Source organism: Anoplopoma fimbria, chromosome 9, assembly GCF_027596085.1.
Source record: "Anoplopoma fimbria isolate UVic2021 breed Golden Eagle Sablefish chromosome 9, Afim_UVic_2022, whole genome shotgun sequence".
NCBI classification, from domain to species: Eukaryota; Metazoa; Chordata; class Actinopteri; order Perciformes; family Anoplopomatidae; genus Anoplopoma; species Anoplopoma fimbria.
In genome coordinates, this window is record NC_072457.1 from 23,773,116 (window position 1) to 23,798,264 (window position 25,149).

Sequence of the window (25,149 nt, forward strand, 5' to 3'; positions counted from 1 at the left end):
GTGGCGCCAGAAGTACAGATGATGTAGAGTAATTGATGACAGATACAAACCTCCTCTAACACACAGAACCTCATTATTATTAGTGTCTCATTCATTTTGACACGACTGTGTTAGTCATGGATTAAGTAGATTTTCACATGTAAAATTGACGCAAAACAGAACAATACCTCGACCTGAAATTTATTTGAAACATTCCCTTTTTATTCCAATAAATAGAAAAAAAGTGAAAGTATTTGGTCCCAAAGCAAACACACAGCAGTGAATCTGCAGCATACGGTCCTGACTGAAGACGTGGGTTGTTGTGGGTTCAGATCAAAACACTCACATGTCAGAAGGCACAGTGAAGAGGTTTCCTAAAAAGAGCTCACACTGACGTTACAGTATGTTTGAAAAACAGATTGCGTGTGACAGCTCATTTTCTCAACAACAGCAGATTATCAGTGAGTCAGCCCCACTGACAACCTGACGTAATCTCCTAACTCACTTAGTAACTCGCATAATCCTCCACACAACAGGCTTCACGGTGGCTTTCCTATCAGCTGGGGTCAAGACATGCCACAATCACAGACAACAACAAACTAGATCAGAGACAAAAGACTGGAGATATCTTTCACCTCAGGTGCAATGACTTGTGGGTCACTCAGCTGCTAATGTCAAGACAAACAGAAATGTGTGACACACAGTGAATACCTAGGGGACGTTCCTCCATTGTTTTTGTCAACGGTGAATGGTAAACAGAACGCCTCTTCCGGTATATTTCACAAACACATTAAGGCTCCGGTGGAACGTAAATGACATCTTGTGATTCTATGACTGTTTGGTTCACAGAGACAAACAAATACAGTACAAAACATACTTTGATATAACAAAAATGCCGGTTTAGATTATCGCTCTTGGAAAAAAAATCATTTTGTCAAGATTGTTTTCTGAGTAAATCTACAAAAAACGGTTTAGGCACCACTGTGGTAGCGGACAAATATGACCAAATATGAGACTTCATAATTTAAGCTTGACTGAGGACTTTGAGTTCGTAGCAGTGACGTGCATAAAAAAACAGGGTGGTTGGGGTGAACAACATGCATATATATGCAGCACACGTAGTTGCTTTCGTGATGTGTTCATCAGCATTCTGCGAGGTGATCACGAGTGGTATGCAAAAGCAAAATGAGGCATCTTTGAAAAAAATGGCATAGTCTGTTTAAGGCAACAAGTGGTTTTCAGATAGAAATCTTACCTTAGCTGACCACTGACATTTCACGTGAACTCTTCCAGCTGCACAGTTAATACTTGGAACACCTTTAGCACAACATTTCACTGCTCCAAACAATATCGACATGCCTCGACACCCACGACTGTTAAAACATAAAGAAGGAGCCGGACAGAATGGCAGCGTTTGTAGTGTTAAACCCAGTGTGACTGGCATTATGAATTAAACGGCAGGCGGCATCTGATGTGTCTCAGTTCACTGGGCCACAAGAGACCTGATGACCCACCATCACATCAGGCCTCCTCTTCATCTCAGCTGCTTGTCGTCCGTAGGGATAAAGGGAAACGTCACTGTAAGCCCGAGGTGATTCATTTGGCTTCTTTAGATTCATCTGACTCTGAGCTGAAGGACTCAGACAGTCTCTCGCTCTGTAGATCTTTTTCTTTATGTCCAACCCAGCTCCCAGGAGTTTTGATGTCCTGAGTATCTTTCTGTGTCCTCCGATTACTAGCCCATTAGCACAATAACATGCTAGCTAGCGCCAGACTTGACTGAGGACTAAAAAGTACAGGGAGGTGAAAGCTGACAAATAGAGAGTTATTCAATTCCCTTCACATGGACTTTGATCAGTTCCTTTGATGAGCGAATAATAAAAAAACATGTTTGACTCGTTCTTAAAAGGCCGCTGAAGTTGACCTGGAAACAGCTGACCCGGCCATTGGCCAGAAGATAGTGGATCAGTTTCAGAGTTACATCATCAGTAGCCCAGAGATCAGTGCACCACATCGTTAATGTCATGGTCTATGTCGTACCGCTCACAGAACTTGTTTGTGAAGGGCAGGCAGGTGAGATGCTCCAGCCAGTGCCAGTTAATCGGGTAAATGTAGAACCAAACGATGAGCGAGGAGAACAGCCCGATGTAGGTCACCATGGAGACGGCGATGAGGATGCGCTTGCGGTACTTGTCGAAGGTCCCGAAGGTGATGTAGGGCAGGAAGGCGAAGGAGAGCAGCAAGCCGCTGAGGAAGCCGAAGATGTGGGCGATGTTGTCGATCCACGGCAGGAGGCCGCACAGGAAGAGGAAGAGGACGATGCACACCAGCTTGAGGAAGGCCTTCCACGGCTTCTCCAGTATCTGCCAACCTTGAAACAGCTCGACAAACAGGCAGGCGAGGAGTCCGAACTGAGACCCTGCTGGACCCACCTGGAGGGAGAGGACAAGAGAGGAGGACAAGTAAAAAAAACTATCCCACAATTCAGTTAAAACCAAACAAAGGAAGGTTTAGTTCCGACACAAAGAGGAAAGAGGTCCTCTATACTCCTACTCACATAGGAAAAAAACAGCACTTCGTATGCTTGTATGACTGAGCACTGGATACTAGCATCATCTACTAGCATCATCTCTGATGTGTACCGAGATGAAACGCTTACATCTTGCTCACTGGTGGCGCCGGGATTTTAAATGACGTGGACGTTAGTTTACAGCATTTAGATTTGATTCAAATAACAGCAATTTGTCTTTTAAACAGTGAGTACTGAACTACTATTTGGTAACAGAGCGTCATACAAGTGGGTTGCATAGATTGAAGCTAAAATGTGTTACACAGGATTTTGTTCCTCGAGTTATCAATAATGTACAACAGATCATGTTTGTGATGTTATATACTAGTTTCCCGTCAGCAGAAGACGATATAACTTTGATGTGTGCTTATGTTGTTTGCACACTGCTGCAGACTCACTGTGACCATCTCTAGGAGGGTCAAGCTCTCTCTTAGTTTTAGGTCTAGTTCTGTGGTAGAGCAGCAGTTCGAGCCCCGGGTCAGGCAGTAAAGGTGAGCAGATTAGAGTGACGTCAGAGCAGAGTCTGAAGGCTTGGCCCGGTCACAGGCAGATGGCTAATCTGTGAAGACGTTAAACTTCCACTAACAGGAAAAGGAGCATGGCGCCGCCCATAAGAACACATCTAGGTATCACATTCACATAGTAGAATACACACATGTAATTATAGTCGGATCTATCGTGCCCTATATGAAGCAGTGATATTATAAATCAGTTAATCCATAGTTGCGATTGGTCGTAAGCACCGCCTCTTTCTGTGAATGCCTTCACAGCCAGATTGAGAAACCCTGGGTTGATTTAACTAGTTCATAACCAGCTTTGTGGGAGCGCTTAGCGGGATCACTGTTGTTAGGGTTAGTTAAGACAGATAACCAACAGACACCCTGGGTATGTTGAACTTGTTTCGTGGTTCAGGCCCCAGGATCAGCTCACAACACTAAAACCAGACTGACTGTCCTCATCATCCTAATTCTTCCTGGCAAGTGACACATGTATAATCTCCATCTACACTTCCAGGTGAAGGTACAGGATTACAGATCTGATCAGCAAAAAGTCAACTACAACACTATGTGTGTATATTGTAATATGTGCATTGTTTGTCAGTTGGATCCTTTCAAACCTTTTAAAGCTGATCATGTCTGGACTTAATGCATTCAGCCATCACAATGTCAAGTGTAACACCTTATCTAATTAAAGGCAGATAAAAAAAAATACCATTTTTTTCATAGGTTAAAGCTGCAAATTATAACTTTCCATATAGTGAGGCAGTAAAGCTATCTGATAAGAGGAAACTGATGTTGTCTTTTTCTCATCTCTCTGCAGAGTTTAAGGAGTAGCAGCTAAAGTTGTTGAACTTTCCCAATTCTTTAGATCAGCTGAGCTTGTGAGAATTCTCATTATTCCAGTCACAGCTGCCACAGGGTCTCCTGAACTCAACAGTTAAGGGATAATCCACTTAAACTGCCTCCTTAAGCGTCTTGGCCGTCCTGAGTTGTGCCTTGCATGTGCTTCCTCTGGTTATTCCTGGTGTGTGAAGACCTGTGAGCTGGACGGTGGGATTTTTGTCTCTCACGTCACGCTACGTCATACCGAGAGTCACCTCATGTCGAGCCACGCAAATATCAGGTGAGAGCAACTGGAGTCGGCTTATGAAGACGATAACAGACTTTATAATTACAAAGGACAAGGAGCAAGCCAGGAGGAAGCTTTTGTGAATCGTCACCAGACAAGTCAAGCCTTTTGCAACAATTGTTTTGGTTTGAAAGACAAAAATGTGATCCCATTCACTAAGTACTGCAGCACCCACACAATGGCATTAGACTAATCTGTTAAAGGGGAAAGTGGGCTTTACAGACACACCGAAGAGAACAGACGTGCCAGTAAAATGTAGGTCATCCGGACTGTGTTCTTTTCACACACACAGAGTGATTTGCACGGATCAGCACTTTGTTTTTGCAAAGATTTACCAACTTCTATAAGAGTAGAACTACTCCAAAAAAAAGAGAGAGGGAGGCATTGTTGCAGTTTCTTGCTGTGCTTTTGGAAATGACTGCAAATAAATATGTGTGTGTTTTAAATATCAGATATCCTGGTTCATGCTCATATTTCTCCCTGTGTGTGGCATAAAAAGTGTTTGCACACATCACCTAATTAGTGGACGTTGACTCAGCAACCTCTCTTTCTCTCTCTCTCTCTCTCTCTCTCAGAGACACACCAACTTTAACTCGTGTGCCAAGAGGATTGCTTCAACCTTCCATCAGCACATCGGACAGGACACTATGGTGTGGATTAAGTACAGTAACAACAGATGAAGCCTCATCCTGCAGGTGTGTGCCAGCGATAATCATCATGTGTGTGACGCCTCCAACATTAAAAAGTCAACACTTGAACTTCACAAAGTCACCACTTTTCATGTTTTTACCTTTTCGATGTATATTGAGCACGTTATCTTTGTCTCTTTAGGAATTGTCTTTTTACTGGGGACAGGTGTATCCAATTAACAATATGCAACTTTCACCTGTTGCCCCAAAATTAGGGTTAAAATATCTATTTGTATTTTTGATTAACCCTTCTCAACACGCTCAACTTCAAAGCTTTGGTCTGTCTTTGTAAATGTCAGTACAGGTTTTTCTTTAGATGATCCACATATTTCTGAAACACATGTTTTATTTTTTAAGAGATGATTAGAGACTTGCTGAAGCCTAAATCCAACAACACATGATGAGCAGTACTCTGACACTTGGTTGGATGGCACTGATCTCTTCATAGGAATGACTCAGCCACAGTACAGCAGTCTCATATGGTGTTATCCACTTACACTAAACTCAGTTTCTCCAGGCACTTGCACAGTTAACACCATGAAGTGTTTCCTGTGCCCCCCCCCCCCCCACCTGCAGACCTCTCTAGATGGGGGCAGTCCGGTCTGCTCTGATAATCCCCAGTATGAGAAACCCCCCTCCAGTAAGTGAGCGAGGGTGAGCTGAGGTAAGCCAGTGAGTGGTAATATCAGACAAACAAACTATGGTTACAATGGGGGTTTTGACCTTCCGATAAATATTTTACAATAGCATCAAAAACTGCTGCTACATGAACAGTAAAAGCTTTCTTAGTTCACATTCAGACCATATTTAGCAGCTATTAGGTCTAAATATAGAGGTGGCCCAAAGGAGGAGGCAGAGAACAATGCATCAAGTACAACAGTGTGACAAATTGCTGAGGGCAGCAGCTCTGGGTCTTTAATTCATTCAGGGAATGTTAAATGATTTTGGAGATAAAGACCATAGGTCCATATCTCACATCTGTCACACACTCTCCACCTCAGAGAACAACATGACATGTGTGTATTTGACTGAGTGAATACGTGAGTGTGTCTGTGCATGGCACGTGTGAGTGCCTAAGTACAAGAAATAAATCAGCTTCCCTTGGAAATCTCTCAGAAAAAAGTAGTCCCACCGAGTCTGTTGTATACGAGTTCACTCTATGTGCATTTTATGTCTCTTCATGCCTGTGTTTATGTGAAGAACTCACCTCAGCTCTGTAGGGCAGGAACAGGGCGGACGCCAGGTTTCCAGTGATACCACTGAGGACATAGATGATGGAGATGCGGACCCAACCAGCCAGCTTCTCCAGGTCTCTCAGTATGGTCATCTGGAACACCACCGACACCAAGCAGTGCAACAACCTACACCAACACACACACGCACACACACACCAGTCAGAGAATGATGCATATGTGCAGTCTTCTGGTATTTCAACCAGTGCATTGTATCATAAATGCAAACATCTGCAAACATCTGCACTTTTTCCATTTAGCCTCGTTGGCTTGTTTGTGTCAAAAAGCAGACCCAAGAGATTTCCCATGTGCCTAGTATTAGCACTAAGTATCAGTATTCATGTGAGTGAGCAGCTCACGAGCACTGGGGCCTCATTTGGAAATATGTCATTAAGATTCAATCCCATAAGGATGCTGACAATGAAACCACGCTCAGTCATCATTCATAGCAAACGACTGGAACGGCTGATTGACTCAGCGTAATAGGCTTAACACTTTACTAAAGCACATTAAACACTCTCTCAATGCTATTTAGCAGATATGAAGTGTTACTTTTGCAGTAGCTACATCTGTTCTTGGATAGCTGACTCAGCTGGAACCCAGAAAACAAGCAAAAGAAGAAGGAAGAAAAATGTGAAAATTAAGATATATTAAATGAAGTATATATTTTTAAATGTTTACTTTAGGAAGAACTAAATCGTTTTCGTAGGAGGTTTGTGATTGCTTACCCAGCATGGAGGAAGAGAGAGAGCCAGAGACGGTAGAACTGATCAGGAACATCGGGGTTGAGGAAGGGCAGCAAGCCGCACACATCATCCAGACAGTGGATCTGTGTAAGAGCAGTGCATGGTTTCAGAAATGTACTCACACAATGACAGAAATACACACACACACAAGTTTTGCGCACACACACACACACACACAATACCTGTGAGCAGAGTGTGGCCTCCTCGTGGAAGTAACCATGCATGAAAGAGCAGTACTCTCTGGTCGTGATCTCACATCTACAGGAGGGACAAGCAAAACCCAAATCAAATCTTCTGCAGATGACCTGACAATGTAGCTGCTTAAGAAGTGGAAGCGTAGATCAAGTTGATATTGGCATGTCTAGAAGTCAGAAGACAGCACACATGTCTCACCTGCCCTTAGTTCCTATGCAGCAAGGTCGTCCCTTGATGTTACAGTCCATGTGTCTGTAGCCTGTGTGGTTCCACTTCTTGGGAAAGGTACACACCTGGGGAAGGACAAGCAATGAGCCGTTACACAGACACTCTGTACAATAATCTTTGCCTTAACTTTATTTCCTGTTGTCGATCTTAGACACAGAGAGTAGCACAGAGAAAAATACTTTGTTTAGTTACTACGAGGAACTTTCTTGTTGTTATGATTTTGGCGCCTCCCCCCCCCCGTGGACAAAAGTGGTAGTGTTTATGTGAGCCCGTGTATTAAAGATCTGTAGGTGGCAGACTAGCTTTAAAAGCATGGTCTGACAGTTTAACCCACTCAGTCCTGGTTCTGGTTCTCCCGTGCCTCCCTTCCCTCCAGCGTGGCGTCCCTGTTGGCTGCCAGGAGGTCATATAGAGACATCCATAATACATTGATACTGTTTCATAACCAGTTAAAAGTTCCTCGTGGTAACATTTAATGAAAAACCCTTACCGGCCACTGGGTGATGTCATCATTCCATATATGAGGCTCTGCAGAGGCAGGCTCTTCACACACTCTGGTCAAAACATGCAACACACGGAGAAAAGAAGATTTGAAATGACAAAGCAAATTTGGGCACTTAATTCACTTACAAATCCATAATGACAACTTGATACTTCTTGGTGTTCTACATGTCATGTGGCACAATGATCACATGCACATTCTCACCGGGGATCCTGGTGACAGACAGAACCAGAGGACCTGATGATGTCCACGGACTCATTCTTCCATTTAATAAAGGTGGCCAGCGTCTCCTGCATTTACAGTTATTTTTGCATTCAATTTTAGTATTTGTTTCTTAGAATAACAAGGCAATTGAAAAATAAACAAATTAGTACAAAGTGTGCATCTTGAACACACAAAAAATATAGAAAATTCAGTCAAATGATTTTAAGAATGTTAATCCAAAACATATCTTTGCATTTCTTACATTTTAATCTTGTTGAATTTACTCTTCCTTGACAAATGTAATTGTAATGGCAACAACTATGCGAAAGTATTCGCAAGAATGTGCAAGTATGCGTAAAAACGGTGATTATATGTTTACAGATTATAATCTCACATGGGAGTATTTGTGTAGGCGTGTGTGCTGTTTCTAGTTTGTGGCTATAGGTGTTTGTAACTTAAGCAGATTGAATCGCCATATGAGGTTTTCAGTTGCAATTTCTGGTGCATATTTATCGAAGTGTCTTTGCTTGACTTCTTTCTCAAATTTAAGCACGGTTTCTTATGATGATAAGATAATAAACTAAGCATGAAGGTGCAGGATAAATGGCTTACGGAGCAGTCGGAGCTGTGGGTCTGCACACATCCGGAGTTGTCATTCTGAACGCAGCAGCCGGACCCTCTCTCCAGGTCTTTGGCCCTCTGGATCAGACTGACTATCTGTGTGTCCTTACGGATGCACGGTGAGAACTTGGCCCCCAGATGGATTAAGTCATCCTGAAAAGTGGAGGAAATAATTGTTAAGATACAAGAAACCTGGCTACCCACACATAGTGAAGTGGTCTACGGAGAAGAAAAACTCAAAATCTATACCTCACATGCCTTATTTCTGGATGTAGATTGTGTTTCCTTGTCTTTCAACAAGTTGTACATGTGTGTTCAAAATACTGACACTTTGACAAGTGTGAATCTATCTCACATTTTTATGGAAGGAACTTGCTATATAGAGCTTGATGAGAGCACCAGTAGTTCACAGGAAATGCAGTAAGTGTTAAAGTCACAAACGAGGCCGAGGCCGAGGCAAAAAGTGTCTGGTGACACCCAATGATATGTCAGGCTGTGAGATAGTAGAGAAAGGTGAATATCCTGTATTAACATTCACAATCCAGCTCCGTTCATTTTAGGATCTGTGTACTTCATGTTAGGGAACAGTTCACCTACGTTTTATAAACCAAGACAAACATCTGTTGCGAGTTTCCATCACCGTTGAAAGTGCAAAACATAGAGTGGTGAAACACAGCAAGTGACTCACCGAGCTAGGACCAATCCAGAAGTTCTCCTGTTGGATGAACTTGACACTCTCATAAATACCTTTGTTCTTCAGCACCTACAGAGGGAGACAGAGGGACACAGTTTGGAAATGATCTGCTGAGTGTAAAATATGCCAAAGATTTCTGAGTGAGGGGTCATTTAAAAATTCTTTGCTTGGATAAATAAATGTCGCTTTCAACTTCTCATGCTTTCGGCCATGTATTGATTGAGCTGATTATGTAAGTGCATCCCGAAAGCATAGATTCCTACACAAAAAACAATAAACTACATAGAGCAGATAGATGTTTATGTCCTCTTGGTAGTAAAATTACATTACAGTCATTTGGCAGACGCTTTTATCCAAAGCGACTTACAATAAGTGCAACCAATCCTGTAAAAAAAAATATCTAATTCAGTCAGTAAGTTTTGGGCTTCACTCACCAGTTCAGACATAGAATGTTGTGCGAACCCCACGGGGGCAAAACCGTACGTGCAACAGGCCAGCAGAGTGATTACGACATGAACAAACGTGATCCAGTAGGCAAAGTAGGGCCTAAAATACACAGCAGAGAACCACTGTAAATCAGATGAAAATCATGACCAGCCAACAAATACAGTCAGTCCTGGGGTCAAGTCCGTACACAGAAGCATCTACTCATTCCTGACCTGTGGCTGTGGAAGTTGTCCAGCTTCTTCTGGATGTTGCTGCTGAGGCTGCGTCTGTAGTGCCGGTTCAGCCACTTCCCCACAACGCCCATGCCGTACTGGCGCTTGCGTTTGTCGAATGCAAAGTGCTTGACTTGGGAGGCGATGCGACCACCCCGACGAGGATTGCTCTTTTCAGGGCCCACTGTTGGTGTCCGTGGCGTTCGAGATACGTCCTTACTGGGGTTCGGGTGAAAGGCATGAAAGAAATGGAGAAAGGGTGAGAGGGCAGGAGAGGCAAGAGTGGTGGAGGAAGCAGAAAGGTGCGAGTTAGGACAGATAAAGAACAATGAAGGTGTATAAAAATGAGACGATTAATATAAAAGGAAATTAAGAAAGCCTATTTAATGATGGATTCTGTGGAGAAAAAAATAAGGATTATTGAATGTTCTTCCTCTCAGGACTACAGGAACATCAGTGGCACCAGTTCAGTGACTTTCTAAAAGTGTTTTAAATGCTTTTGGTTGCGTATTTACTCACAGGCTTGGGAACTTCTGGTCCGGCTGCTCGCAGGGAGCGAAAGCTGCAGACATGGGAGGCGATTCAAAAACGTCATCAGCCATAGAGTACATCTCATCATGGGCATCAACCTACACAGAAGAGGTAGTAGAGGTCACAGAGGAGGAAATGGAGGGAAAATGGAGGAAGGTCATTATTAACTGCCAGGCCTCATATGTGTTTAGACAATAGGATCCTGATGTACAGATACAGCTGAGATGATGTATGATGGATATAGATAAATCTGCCAAACATCAAACCACATTAAGTAAGTTTTACATGTAGAAGGTTATAGAAAGCTTGACAAATACATGCGTATTAGATATGGGTGTGTGGAAGGAAGGAAAGGATGTTTAATGAAGAAGCTAGTGGTTGCTGAAGAAAGGAGCCTGATGAGAGATTAGCAGTGAACGTGGAAGTGTGACTGCTGACACACGCAGGGAAGGAAAGGAAGTAAGATTTAGAAATGTAACAAACAAAAAAAAAAGAAAGTTGCAGCAAAGAGTTGAAGTTGCTGCCAAAGAACTGACAGGGAGGTAGAGGGAGTGACAGCTGACCTTGCTGAAGAAGAGCGACTTGGACGTGTCCGCTGAGTCCACGGTGTCCTCGTCCATCCAGCTGGGCCTGGCAAAGCTCCTCTTGGGGAAACTGCGACCTGTCTGGGACCCTGCCAAGCCGCTGCGACCCTGAACAACAAAAGTAGAACACGATAGGTTATTTTACACATTCAAAATGTTTCTAAGATCAGTTCTGCTCTACTAAGAAATAAGATACCATTTTTAAAGCATTAAAAAGGTAAAGTTGTGGCTTCAGAATAAGTAAAACAACTGTCCCCTCCCTTTCTAGAATACATCCTGACACACACAGAGGTGTTCTGGTACCAGACCCACCTTCAGCAGGTTGGATGCCGCTCGGATGCTCATGCGGGCGACAGACTCCCTCTTGCGCCGGGGGAAGCGGCTGTACCCGGAGCGTTGGCTGGTGAAGGAGCTGAGCGAGGTGACGCCCGGGGTGACGGGCCCCCCGTCAGTGGTGTGTGGCGTCCTGGGGGAGCGCATGTCCACCTCATCTGGGCAACGGAAGGCTCGCCCCCGGGCCAGGGGATCCACAATCTAGCAGAAACAGAGATTACGGTCAACCAGACAAATATTTTTACCATGGCATTAAAACAAACGTGGCAAAATAACTTTCTTAATATCTGCGTTTGACACTTTGAGTTTTCTGTGTGTAAATTAAAAAAAACATTGCTGCTAGATGGACGTTTGAATGACTTGTCCTCCAGATTAGATAGCAAAAGAAGATGAACAAAATACTGGATGGCGGGTAGAGGAGTAGAGCTGTCTAACACGGACTGAAGGGAGTCACACGAGTCATCTGGGGCACAGATGGTCCACGTCTGTCACTGCGCAGCACTCTGCTTTATCAAAGTCAGACACATTTTTCCCTCTCTCCTCACAATCCCTTTCCCTCACCATCTCCTGTCCTTCCGGAGAAGCCTCTCAGTGTCATCATACAGGTTGGAAAATGATTACTATAAATGATTACTCGTTTGCTTCTTGTGAAATTCAGTGGAGATTAAAAAAAGACCACATGACTCAGAGTATGGTGTGTCTCTTTCTGTTTCTTTTTGCTGTCTTTGTAACTTACTTCCATGGTAGGATACATTGGTTTATTCACGTAATAGAGTCAGGATATTCATATGTTTCTAAACAAATGAATTAGAACTAAACCTTTATCAGGATGTGAATTACCGTCTGGCTTAGCGTGTGAAGGCCCTCAGTGATCACATGTCTTTATGCTGGTAGAATACCTTGGGCATCCTGTGTGCTGCTGGTGAGTCCAGGCCCTGGTCCATGCTGGTGGCCGTGTCTGGCTCTCTGTACTGGGCCTTCAGCTTGCCGTAGCGCTGGCTGCAGTGGCGCAGGCTCTTCCTGTGCCATACCTGCTGCTTGGTCTCACAGTCCTCCCCCACCCCGAACCACTGCGCTGTGTTCCTACGGGTGCAGAAAGAAGAGGGTCGGCTTTAGTATCACAGAGTACAATTGAATAGCATCCGTTCATCTGTTCGTGGTTCACTCCACCACGGGGACTTTTGGGATATGTTGCTGATGAATGCTAAAAAAAAAATGATTGTCTGTTATTTAATAATTAGAGGAATCCTGAAGAGGATTGTTTTTTTTGCTGAATGAGCATTGGGGACCAGAACATGCACGTTGTGACTCTTCAGGGTGAATGACCTGTAAGGGAACAGCGCTTGCATTTCTTATATAACACACTTTGGGGAAGAGCTCTTGGGCTCATGACCTGGCTGACTGTTAACGCATCCACATGACCCAAACCACAAACTCTTTATCTTGCCTGCGGATGCTTTGCGAGAGCGACGCTTGTCTTCCAAACTTTGCCCTCCTGTCTCTGAATGAGAAGCCTCCATCTCCTGCTCCATCTCTGGCTCCACCGATGCTCTCGGACACAGAAACGGGTGCTTGACCGCTGACGCTTTTTTTCAGGGACGACCGCAGTGGCTGACCAGAGGAAATGAGAAACGCGGTTACAGTACAGTAATACAGTAATGTTGTTATGCTACAAAACGTATAAATAATGCCTACATACAGTGGAAAATTGAGAAAAATAATTAGTGTTACAATTACAGTTGTATCATCACAATAACCTTAATAAAGCAGCAGCGGGAATAACCATGAAAGACAACAGTGCTTTAGTGGCCAATAAACAGAATAAAAACACAATTAATTATCGCAAGACTGCAGGGAACCCCTCATATGGAATCATTTTTAAATCATAAGTTTGTTAAGAAAGTAATAAGGTCTTATTGTAACGACTACAATAATCAGGTCAGTGGACCCTGTAATGACTAGATCCCAGTAATGACACATTTGGATTAAGTGCACATTTACTGTGGACACAGTCAATATTTTGTACGGTCGGGTATTGCTAAAAGGGCCCTGCTTTCTTGAACGCCTACTTGCGTATGCTGTTTATAGTGTTCTTCAACCATGTTGGGTGCAGTCAGAGTCCATTATCTTAACCAGCAGCGACTCTGAGGCTAATGGTGTTGTCATTCTGAGAGTTAATGGGGCTCGGGGCAAGCTGTAAGCGGGCAGTGTGTTTGGGTTGAGGCTCAGCTTGGTGAGATAGGGGGATACACGGTTTTATGGCCTGTAGAGCCACTATCAGAGAAAACAAGAGTTGCTACGATTCTCGGACACTTTATGCAGGAATTGTGCATCTAAATCTCTCTACAGGTCTGGCAGAAAAGAGCCAGGATTAACAATATATATTATTATCAGTTAATTATGAGTATTTGGTGCGGTAGACTGACTTGTTGTCAACAACTGACAATAACAGTAGACATAGAACAAGGTTTTATGTCTAAGGTTGAACAGATAATGAATCTAAATGTAATGTGTAATGACCTCATGACCCAGGTTTTCAAATGTCAAAGCATTTCTAATGAGCTATTGCTCAAATGTGTCTTAGTAATGGAAATATCCGCATTTAGAGCAAGTGGCCTCTTTCTACTTCTTCTTTTTTGTCTTGCAAAAACAAAGTTCTATTTAATGGTGAACGAGTTTCACACTTTATTTGCATGTATATTACACATTTTGGGAACAGTTTAACGGTAGCATGCACAATTAAACTCTAACTGCCTACTACTCTGTGTAGCTGCAATGCCATCGTTTGTATTCCAGGCATGGGGTCCACAGGGGGAAATGTATGGCTTTGTGCCTAGAATTTACAAGACAGCTGTTCCTCTGTTCCTCTGAATTTGAAAAGAGGGAGAGCATTCTACCGTCATTAGGGTTGTTTAATCCCTTTGAACTTTTAAAAATAAAGTACACAAGTCTTTTTTGTCCTTTCCATTTATATATAAAAAGTCTGAGTCAAATAATTGGGCATGGCATCTCCCTCAAAAGAGTCAGTCAACCTGAGTGACCTTAATGACTGGCAATTACTGCGGTAAGGATGTAGGGGAATATCAAAAGCCTTGTGGAGATTACGGTAGTCTCCAATAAAACAGAACTGAAGTTCCCGCAATCACTGCTGACTAAGCATGTTTTAATCCAAATTCAACCTTCTGATTGTCCCCTAAATCAACATACTGAGACTTTCTCCAGCTTATTAGGACCCCAATGGATTTCAACCTTTTTGGTTTTGAATAACAACAAAAAAGCACTACACTGTACACCAAAGCAATGCCTTCTAAACTGTCTTGCAGAGGTGAAAGAAAAAAGAAAAGGGTGCAGCTCTTTGGGGAAATCAATGTAAATAAAACACTATTCTTCTTGTTAATTCACAATATTTGACAGCAAATAGTACCTTGTCTAATAGAGATTGCAGCCTTGGGTTACTTATGGAAACTATTTTATGAATTCAACACACAGGCTACTAGAGGAAGTGGTCAGTCTTTGGGATAACACATCTTCTAAGTGACAATCTTCCCCAAGAGGTCAGCCTACCTGTTTTGCAGGATTGTGGGCCATCATCTCCTCAGGTGGAGGGATGGCTATGACAAGGCTGGGCGGCTTCTTGCTCTTTAGACGGCTATCTGACTGACCTCCGTTTAGAGGAGACTCCTCCCCCTCCTGTGGTTCCATCCTGTCAGAGTGCTGGAGATGAGAAAATCATAATGGATGTCATTTAAAAACATAATTGAAACACACATAACCAATATGTCAATTATAAGACAAAATACAGCATATCCATACACAACCTTTTGGAAGATGAGACAAAAGCTGTGACTATAATCTATTATGATAGCGGATGGCATTAAATATTCTACAAATAAATATGACCTCAGAAACCATTGCTTAAATGCAGCCTATCTCTAATAGTGATTGCATGATGATATGGTATAACCTATGCTATGTGAACTGCATCTCTGGGGCAGGGTGGACATTTTTAAACAAACTCAAGAAATAAGAGCCAAAAAAGAAAGCACAAAATGTTCAGCTTTGGATAATTTAATATGTGTGCATCAAGTCTTTCTTGTGGCGAATGTGTGCATTACAGCTGTACTTATAGGCCAACAATAATTCACCCACAGTCTATTCAAACAGTCTACTTAGCTGCAGCTGGCTCCCCTCCAGTTCAATATGCTCTAAAGATTATTGACAACTTCCCTTGCTGTGTGATTACCTTCACAGGCAATTTCTTAAGTGATCCTTAAAAAGCTCCGCAATCACTTCCAGCATATGAGAAATGGTGTAACATGAAGGATAGCGAGCGTGTCTTGCTACACAGCGCTTAGTTTAATTGATTTAAGTAAATATAAAGGAAGAGGCGGGAGGAAAGGAAAAGAGATGTTTCACTCACTTCACAATTTCAAATTCAAAATGAATTCAAGGGACATTGTCCGCCAACTAAATAAATCAGAAATCAATTCTGCAGCACCTATCGACGTACTCGGACCACTAATGAAAAAGCAACTGATACACCAGCTGTTGAGCTGTTGGGAGCTAAACCCGATGACATCAGATGACAGCGATCAATAGTGCTCTCAAATCCTCGTGCATCCTCCAGGTGCTTGGTAATACAGATCCTTCTGTAGGCTTGAACCGAAAACCGCCTTAAAAATCCTATTCATTGATTGCATGAAATAATGGTGACGTAGTCGTTGGAGCTTCTTCTACTTCAATAATCATTATGAGTTGCTCTGAATGAGATCATCAGTTGTTGTCTCGCACATCAAGATCACCGTCTTTCAGTCAGTGTGTACAAACAAAACATATAAACTACATCGCATGTGTGCAAATGCTGCACACTTCAACTACAAAAATGACACATGAATCACATCTGCAGACTTGTCACTTGAGTTGATGTAATAAGATTCATAACCAGTCTCTCTTTCTGATAATTAATAGTAAACTAAACTAAACTAAACTAAATAACAACCTTAAACTTACTTATCTCTGTCTTCCAGTCTTTACCAATCACAGCCAACAGCGAAACAGGCAGCCAGTCTATTCCTGGCGCTCAGAATGTCTCGAAGCATTACACTGGATATTTACAGAGAAAGCAAAGGCATTCCAGACATAAACCCATTGCTTGTGTTGTTACAAGCCTTGGCCAACACATCCATTATGTCATTATGGTCCTGAAAGCCTTGAAGTTGTCCTGGAACCCTGGTTTATAAAAAAAAATCAATGCGAGACCCTCGGTGTCTGCGGCAGGAATGGCAGCAGCAGGGAAATCTGACACCAGCTCAGTCAATAGCTTAGTTTCCACTACAGAGCCAGGACACAGTTAGACAGGGCTTTACATATTGTTCATGTCACTTACTCTGCCACCACCCCCCCCCCCAAAGAAAAAACACATTTTCTATAATGCCTTTAATGTAATAGGGGTGTATATATTTCAATTCTTCAATTATGTGTGATGAATATTTCAAGCTCGGGCAGAAAGCCTAATTCAGTCCTCTTGAGACTGAGAGGAGGCTGCAGACCATCAAGCCTGTGGTTTCATGGAGTGGCGGGCATCGGGATGAAACCCACCCACTTAGATAATGAAATAGCTAAGAATTACACTAATGGACAGAGTGCCGCAGTGGCGGAGAGACTGCTGCTGACCAAAGGCTATGAATGTAGACAGTCAATGGACAACAACTTTTATCTCTAGAGGAAAGATAACAGAGATAGAAACCTACAGGATATGAGGCAACCTGGGACAGGGGATATTTTCATGATATTGTTTGACAAGATTTTAACAACAGATGTAAATATATTAATACTTAGCCATTTAGAAGTTATACATTTTGATACAATATCAGGGCAACCTAAGAGTTATTTTTTTTTTTCTAAGAAAATTACAATAACAAGAGGCATGGTATGAATTATGGGTCTCAAACTACCAGACCCAGGGCCCAGATCCCTGAAACACCATCTTATAACATCCAACCATGCTTAGATGGCATTATACTCTTCTTCTTTTATTTGACATTTAGCATAAAATTAGCTGGACAATTGTTTATTTTTCAGCAAGTTTAAACAGCCTGCATCCGGTCTTATCTGCAAGCAGAAAGCTGCCGTTCTGTAGGAATACAATCTCAAGTGGCTTTGCTCTACCAAACATACAGAGCTAGGTAAGAGGGAGGAGAGAGGGAACCATGAGTAGCTCTTCCTGCTGCGTTTCAAACGTTAAAATTAATTGTTGAAAGGCACAAACAAAAACAACGAGGTTTGATTTTCTCAGAGTGTTCAAGCGGTCCCCCAAGGAGAGAATGATGTGGCCTCCAGCAAATTGAGTTTGAGACTGCTGATACAGAGCATGGAGGTGAATTCAATAAACAGCATGAATCTCCATTATGAGTGTGTATAAATAGAATCTACTGGTATATGGCACCACTCTAAGTTAATTTCACTGAGGACTAGTTCTCGTTGAGCTACTTTTATATTCTGATTTGCTCAATGAACACGGAGGTGTTGACAAATGAGACAACAATTATTAAAAGGCTTCACAACACAGGCAGAATAAATAAATCAATAAAAATAAAGCAGAAAACCTGTTCTGACAGATTCTTGATAACGCCAGAAAGAAAAAAATATCTTAAGAATTTGTTTATTTTTACTGAATCCATAACCATCATTTTCCCCCCAGCCGAGTCTGGGAATGGTGGAACGTCAGCAGACAGTGGCACCATAAGGGCATGTTTGCTAAATAAACATGGATGGTTTCTCTAAACATTAACCATTAGTGCACACTCTTTCACGTACTCTCCACCCCCTTGCTCGTGTGAGGTTTCATTTTCAAAAATGAACCAATGTGATTTTAGGGCAAGTTACATACAGTATGTAACGCTCCACCTGTGTTTCTACAACCATGGATGGTATGACAAAAAATGAAAGATGAACACCAAAGTCAAGTTCAGGCTTGCTGAGAAGAAGACAAGGAAAAGTTTCAATAAAGTATTTAAAGGTTTAGGAAAAACAATTCAATGAGAGATCCCCAATCCTCAGATATGCCGGATGAACCTGTCAGCACTGCTGTCTCAGATCCCAAGAGCAAGGAGAATGTCCATGATGACATGGACTATTGCTAATGTCATCACATGACAGGGAAAGTACCACATCCTTGTTGTCTGTGCGTCTAACAATTCGCTGGTTCATCTCAGCGGTGCATGACGTGGCCGTTATTAATTAGTCAGACTGTACCGTCAGTGTGTGTGTGCGGTGAAACCACGTGTTCCCCTTGAGTGTGTGTCACCATGGTTCAGTCCCTTCCCCCTGTGTGTATCAGTGTTTCTTTGTTTGATAGTATTCCCGTTTGACTGATGCTCGAGGCGGTGTTATCCCCGTGAAACATGGAGACGGGCTCAGAGCGCTGTAGTTCTGGATGCACGTGTCACATGTCGGGACAAACAGTCACATATCTTATAAACCGCTCACATGAGTCGACCCGCACGCAGGGGTGTAGGAACGATATCATGTTTCATTCTCTGCCGGACTCACTACACGCAGCAGCTGAACTACTCCACTTGTCAAAACGCATATATGATGACTTATGTGAAGTATAGGCAGCCCTTGACGAGGGTATACACGATTCATAAGCTTATTAAAATGAGCTTAAAATGCAGTTGTATTGTCTAACAATTTACAAAGTTATGTAGTATATAGTGTAGAAACATGTGCTGACTTTAAAACACCATGATCAGATATTTCTTCCGGGGTTTGAAACTATTAATATCATAGAAGCTGCAGGTTGAGCTACAACCTCATTCATTTCAGTTCATCACATGAAAACATGATGCCTACTTAGAAAGCAACCAAACTCTTTCACTCGCTGTATATTTTTGGCATTCTTCTGACATCTGAGCCAAGGGGAATTGTTGAGAAAATACACCATGTGCCTCCGCAGAAAAAATAAATCTTGTTGATGCTGCTCACTGTGTGGGGAAAAGAGAGTCTCACTGAACTAAAGGCTTGTGTTTTTTTTCTACTTTTCCATTTTAAGCATTCAGATGACTCGCCAGAGCAACTTGTAGTAGTCCAGAAAACTTTGGATCTATTTCACGGGGTGAAAGAAGACGATATTAACAAGTGTTAGCATTAGCAGAACGATCTATCGTCGTCAGAGGTAATAAAAGCAATAATAACGTCGAGTCAGGCAGTGATCCTTTGGTGGCCCTTTTCCGACACAGGTGTAAATGTGTGATAACGGAGATCTGGACTCCAGACAACGTTGCATAACTACATCCTTCCTTTTGTGGCAGAAACTTGAGGCTTTGCATATTTACACATTCTCAAACTACAGTATACATGGACAGCGCAGAAATAGCTGCTGTGGCCGGTGCTGTTATTGGAATGATTATGAAACTCTTTGGGGCCTAAATGAGGAACTGATCTTCAGAAAACTGCCTTTTCACTTTATCTTGTTAAAACCAACCAAGTTTTCATTTTAGTTCCTGAACAGTTTCTTTATCGGAAGTGTTAATTTCATATTCCGCCATAAACTTTAAGCTGCATTAAGTCCTGTAAAGCTTTTTAAATGCTGCAAGTGCTCAAAACACCAAAAAAGCACATTTTTAAATCCAGAAAACCATTAAAGATAACTTCACACATGTAATTACTCAGAGGCGTATATAGAACAAGTGTGATTAAAATGAACGAGGACTGGGGGACGAATATTTGTGGGATTTGTAATTATTTCATTATTAAGACTGAGGACAGCATGGAGTACGAGTGATGATGTTCAGACAACGTTCACATCTTCCCACAGATTCCACGTCTGACACAGTCAGTAAGTGTGTGGACAACTGCGTCAAGTGCTAATTTGTGTGTGGGACTTCACTACACTAACAGTGTGAGCTAGAATAGTAGCATGAGGAGATATTGTGTATTTACACTGCCGGTCAATTTCCCAAAAGTGAACCAATATCAAACAGTTGCAAATTAAAGAAAAAAAGAAAGAAAAGGAATATAAAAAAGGAACTTTTTAAAGGTCATCTAGAAATGTTGGTGAACAATGGCCTTGGTGTATATGCCCGATCTAACACTTATCTAGTGCCAAGATATTGTACAATGAGAATTTTTTACCCATATCTAGATATCTATTGACATATCTAGAGACATCTTCTCTGGAACAAACACTGGCCAGGCTGCCATTAAATTAGGTATAGATATTCATCATCTCCAGAGGATGATTCAAGAGTAAGACCACTGTCAGGTCAAAATGTTCTATACAAAACGATGAATTATAATATCTTGTTGATTCACTGACCCTTATCTTGCCATCACCAGTTCAACATTGTAAGTTCTCAATTTTCATTTTCAAGTTCTGGTCTCCATTCTAACGTCCGCTTTGTCTTGAGGCGTACAAATCATGCTGTAGTTATTTTTGCATTACCCCAATTATTCCTCTTTTTTGAATGCCACCTCAGATTGATGGTGAAACAGGAAGAGTTAGAGGGAGAACTGTGTGGGTTGTCTGCGGAAGGCGCCAAACCTGAGATAAGATAGCATTCATTGTCGATTAAATTCATAACATTACCAACAGTCATTTCTTTCTCATCTGTCACAAAGCTACAACCTAAAGTGGTCAATCTATTTTGACCAGCAATGTATGTAAAACTGCATCTGTTTATGTGAACAGTGCGTTACTGTAAAAAAAACAATCAGCCATAGTGGCTATGAGGTTCTCTGAATTTTCAAATATGAATCCACGCAAACAGCAACAAACGTTCTCTCCCGTTTCCATGTTCAACAAACCAATTTTTTCCTAATGTAGCCTATCCATCTTAACAAACTGACCTTTTGGACAAGTCCCATGCTGTAAATGGATGACCAGAAAGGACCGAGTGTAAAGGTGCCTAAAGTGAACATTGGCCAGCAGCCAGCTGGCACAATGCCACGGAAAAGAAGAGGAGTGCTCGACTCTAACAAGACCTTTTTAAGATGGCAGGCAGCAATGGAATGACGTCATACTGATTTAACTTCATACATACAACCTGCTTGGTTTGGTCTGCCTGCCCCGTTGCTATGTGTGTGAAGTTCTCATCATTTCTGAGCAAACACCAATTAGTTGAACGCTACTCAAGGCGTAGGAGAGTGTGTGAGTTTCAGTGGCGTCTGTGTGTGTGTGTGTGTGTGTGTGTGTGTGTGTGTGTGTGTGTGTGCGTGTGCTGCCAAACACAGCAACAATCGAAACTGCCCACTCATTCTTCACTTCCAACCACAATATCTCATGATGATGCCTTTGTATACAACACCTTGGTTTACGTATCAAATTACACTCATCTTTGGCTGATAACAAGAACACTTTAGTGCCTCACGCAAATCAATAGTTCCATTTCAAAAGCTATTAGAAGTTCACCATCGAGGCGTTCAGTTTGGAAAAGGACCTCGGCTTCACCTTAGCCGTTCCAGAGACAGTTTAAAACATTGCACCATTTTACAAGAGTCTGCATGTTCAAACCTGCATGCTATGCAATGCCTCAGCCTGGTTGCCAGTGAAAGAGCTCCTCACAACCCTTAAGATGTAACCGACATAACTGGACTAGTGTTCAAACAGCGGGTGTACACATAAAAACAAGGTATTGCTACCCTGTCGTGTTTTTCTCTCTGTCATCGCTGCACCCAGTGTGTTCAAACTTGTGTATGTTGCAATGAGTCACCCAAAAACAGCTAACTTCTGAGGGTTTTGTCAGAGAAAGCATGGCTGTGAAAACTGAGAAGGACAAAGTAGTGTACTCTCACTCGCTGTCACAAAGCTGGGGTGCCAGAAAGAATGTGAGCGAAGACATTTAGCCTGCTTGTGGATCTCACGAGAAACAGAGGGAAATGAGCAGTTCCTGTGCAAATGGTTGATTTAGCCTATCTGCACGGCTGAGAGCTTTATAGCAAAGCCAGAGTATCCAAATAATCCTTTTAAAGGTTATGAGTCTTAGGGTTTCACAGCATTTACGGAGTGTCCTCATATTTTGAGATAATGTTGGCACGGGAGTGCGGGAAAGAATTCCAACAGCCTATCCAGCAGCTCAACACTCCTGTTATTTTAGTGGGTTGTTATTATAAAAAAAGAGGGGGAAAAGGCACACTGTTTACTTGCTGTGTTAAGGCCCAGCTGCTAAAAACAGATAAGATCATGGAATGAAAGCCCCTAGAGGGAAGCGATGACAGGATTTGGTTGTGGCACTGTGATAGACTGTGAAGACCCTGAACGCAAGTGGAAAAGCCAAGTTTTTTTTTCCAAACTCCAAATTATTAGAGCATGGGGCATAAGACATTCTTCATGAATAACATTCTTGTTAGTTTAAAATGGACAGTGGTGCAGTGTGGATGAGGAAGTTACAATGAAGCAATGGAAACCTATGAGCAGATGCGTTCTCCGTTACTGCTTGTGAATGTTAACCACTTCACTCAAGAACCCTGAAGATGCCCCATTTCTAAACCACTGGAGAAATCTACTACATCTGTTTAAAACAAGCTTCAACAACAAACCACATCCAATTTCCAGAAGATCAACAAACAGGCTGCCCAAATATATCTATGTCACATGGCTTGTTTAAAATAAAAGACAGAGCTTGGGTGCTGATTCTAACGACGTGTGTGACCTGAACTCATGTTTCCTCGAAGTGTAAACTTTCTTATTCGCACTAGGTCACAGTTTTCGTTTACTCAGTAACTGACAGGTGCGCAGGTGGTGTGACCGCCGTTCCAGCTCAACCATGCAGATGCAGCTGTTGCTTAGCTGCTTGCTGTACAGCAAACAGCATGCCTTCTATGCTCAGACGATATATATTTACATTTTTTCTGCACTGCAATCCTCATGAATACTACAGCATAGTGCAATTATAACAGCAAAACCGAGTGTGCAGACAGGGCTTCTGAAGTACTTTTTAATATAAAGTATAAAATGATCACCTTGTAAACAAAACAACAGCTTAATAAATGTAAAAAGAAGTATAAAAAGTGTTACTAAATACATAAATGTTAATGTTCTCTTAAAAGCAGTTTTTTTCCCCCCCCAAAATGTAATGTAGTGTATTAACTGATCTGTATACACAATACTGCCTTTGTACACACTCTATGTTTCCCATGATGCAGTTATATAACAAGACATGGCTCTATTCACTGGCAACGTATGAGTGGCACCTTCAGTCTGCCTCTCCATTTGTGTTTCCCGAGAGTAACTGGAATAAAAGGACAAACACTGGAGAAACGCTGCGATAGTTATTGCAATAAATAAAGAATGTGTCTACGTCATCCACTTCTCTGAGGGCCTGCAGTACCGCATGGTTTTTGGTAATAACCACATGCTCATAAAAGCAACTATCTATACATCAGTGGTGGTTGAAAACTGCCAGTTCTCAGCATTGGCACCTAAACTGATGTGCACTACTGAGTTTAACTACAAGACATTATCCAACACTTCCGCAATCACATGTAACTACAAGAGAGGTAAACTGACAAACCCACACACTGAGCTACACTGACCTACATTTGACACCCAATGTACTCTGTTAGGAAATGAACAGACAATTCCAATAATCTAATGAGATTGTTTATTTAAAAAAAAAAAAAAAAAAAAAAGGTTTTATCCAACACATATTCCTGAGTCAGATCAAAACATCTGATGAGGTTTGTGAAGATCTGCTGAAAGACAATGATGACTGACGTATCTCTACTCTCTGCAGGAAGAGATGCAACACTCAGTTATACATTTTCTACCTGCACTAACTTTTTATAAAGCAGCATTTTTAATGACTGACTTATATAGTCTCTCCACTATATTAAAAAAAAAAAAAAAAGATACAACTGTCATAAAGATAAGCATACCTGCACCAGAATTTGAATAACATGTACCTTCTTTCTAATTGGGTGACCTGTTCCCGTTCCAGACGTAGACGTCGGTTTCGGTTCGGGTAGTTCCTCGTGTGCGTGAACGCACCCTCCTACATTCTTTGGAAAACAAATGGGAGGGTAGAGGGGGGGGAACACACACACACACACACACACACACACACACACACAACAAATGAATTCGTATGCACATGGGGACTATAATTAAACTTCGCAGGGATAACAAGAGGTGAAACTTGAGATGGATCTTGGTATTCGTGTATATTTGTCCCGGCGGGCAGCGCAACAAAGGGCTTGTCGAGGCACGCTCTCTGTCGGACGAGAACGCGCCCGCCGTGCGCGCTGTCACCAAATGCGCGTTTCTTCCTCCAAACAAAGCTCGAGTTCACACTAAAATACTGACACTTCATTTAATATGTTTTTATTTTTTTTAAAAACTTCTATAATGGTCGTTCACTCAAATACTTTTAAGTTTGACTTTTAACCATTCAAAATAATTTTTTTAAAAAAAGGTGCAAATAGTGTTTTCCACTCACCTCCAGGAAGAAACAAGTGTGTCGTTATTCATTGGCAGAGCGCATACGTCCGAAGTACAGCGATACTGTACGCTACTGTGTACCACTTCCCTGTGTCTCTCTCTCTCTCTCTCTCTCTCTCTCCCAACATCCTTGAGAGCAAGCTCCACGGAGGAGCAGGGGGGGGGGCGGAGTTACGACTTACCGGATCCGCGGAGTAGACGCGCTGGGCCGGGTCCAACCCTCCTACAGTGTGGAGAGTCGACTCCCACTCCCCACACACACACACACACACACACACACACACACACACACACACACAGAGTACTGCGCTGCACG

At 42.2% G+C, this 25,149-nt stretch overlaps 1 protein-coding gene across 2 annotated transcripts; it reads right to left on the reverse strand.

Annotated features, from left to right (window-relative positions):
- Positions 1 to 164: 164 nt before the first annotated feature.
- On the reverse strand, positions 165 to 24,948 carry LOC129095287 (inactive rhomboid protein 2-like). Of its 2 annotated transcripts, XM_054603672.1 has the most exons (19): positions 24,832 to 24,948; positions 24,299 to 24,394; positions 14,960 to 15,109; positions 12,843 to 13,006; positions 12,295 to 12,478; positions 11,375 to 11,596; positions 11,042 to 11,170; positions 10,467 to 10,576; positions 9,948 to 10,166; positions 9,723 to 9,834; positions 9,283 to 9,357; positions 8,586 to 8,747; positions 7,974 to 8,059; positions 7,758 to 7,821; positions 7,238 to 7,332; positions 7,027 to 7,102; positions 6,827 to 6,927; positions 6,074 to 6,227; positions 165 to 2,411 (listed from the first exon to the last, which is right to left on the reverse strand). In XM_054603672.1, exons 3-19 carry the CDS (start codon positions 15,095 to 15,097, stop codon positions 1,980 to 1,982), a joined length of 2,523 nt encoding a protein of 840 aa, XP_054459647.1. In that variant the 5' UTR covers positions 15,098 to 15,109; positions 24,299 to 24,394; positions 24,832 to 24,948; the 3' UTR covers positions 165 to 1,979. The 2 variants fall into 2 exon arrangements, with proteins under 2 accessions (XP_054459647.1, XP_054459648.1); XM_054603673.1 differs by lacking the exon at positions 24,299 to 24,394.
- Between the last annotated feature and the right edge of the window lie 201 nt (positions 24,949 to 25,149).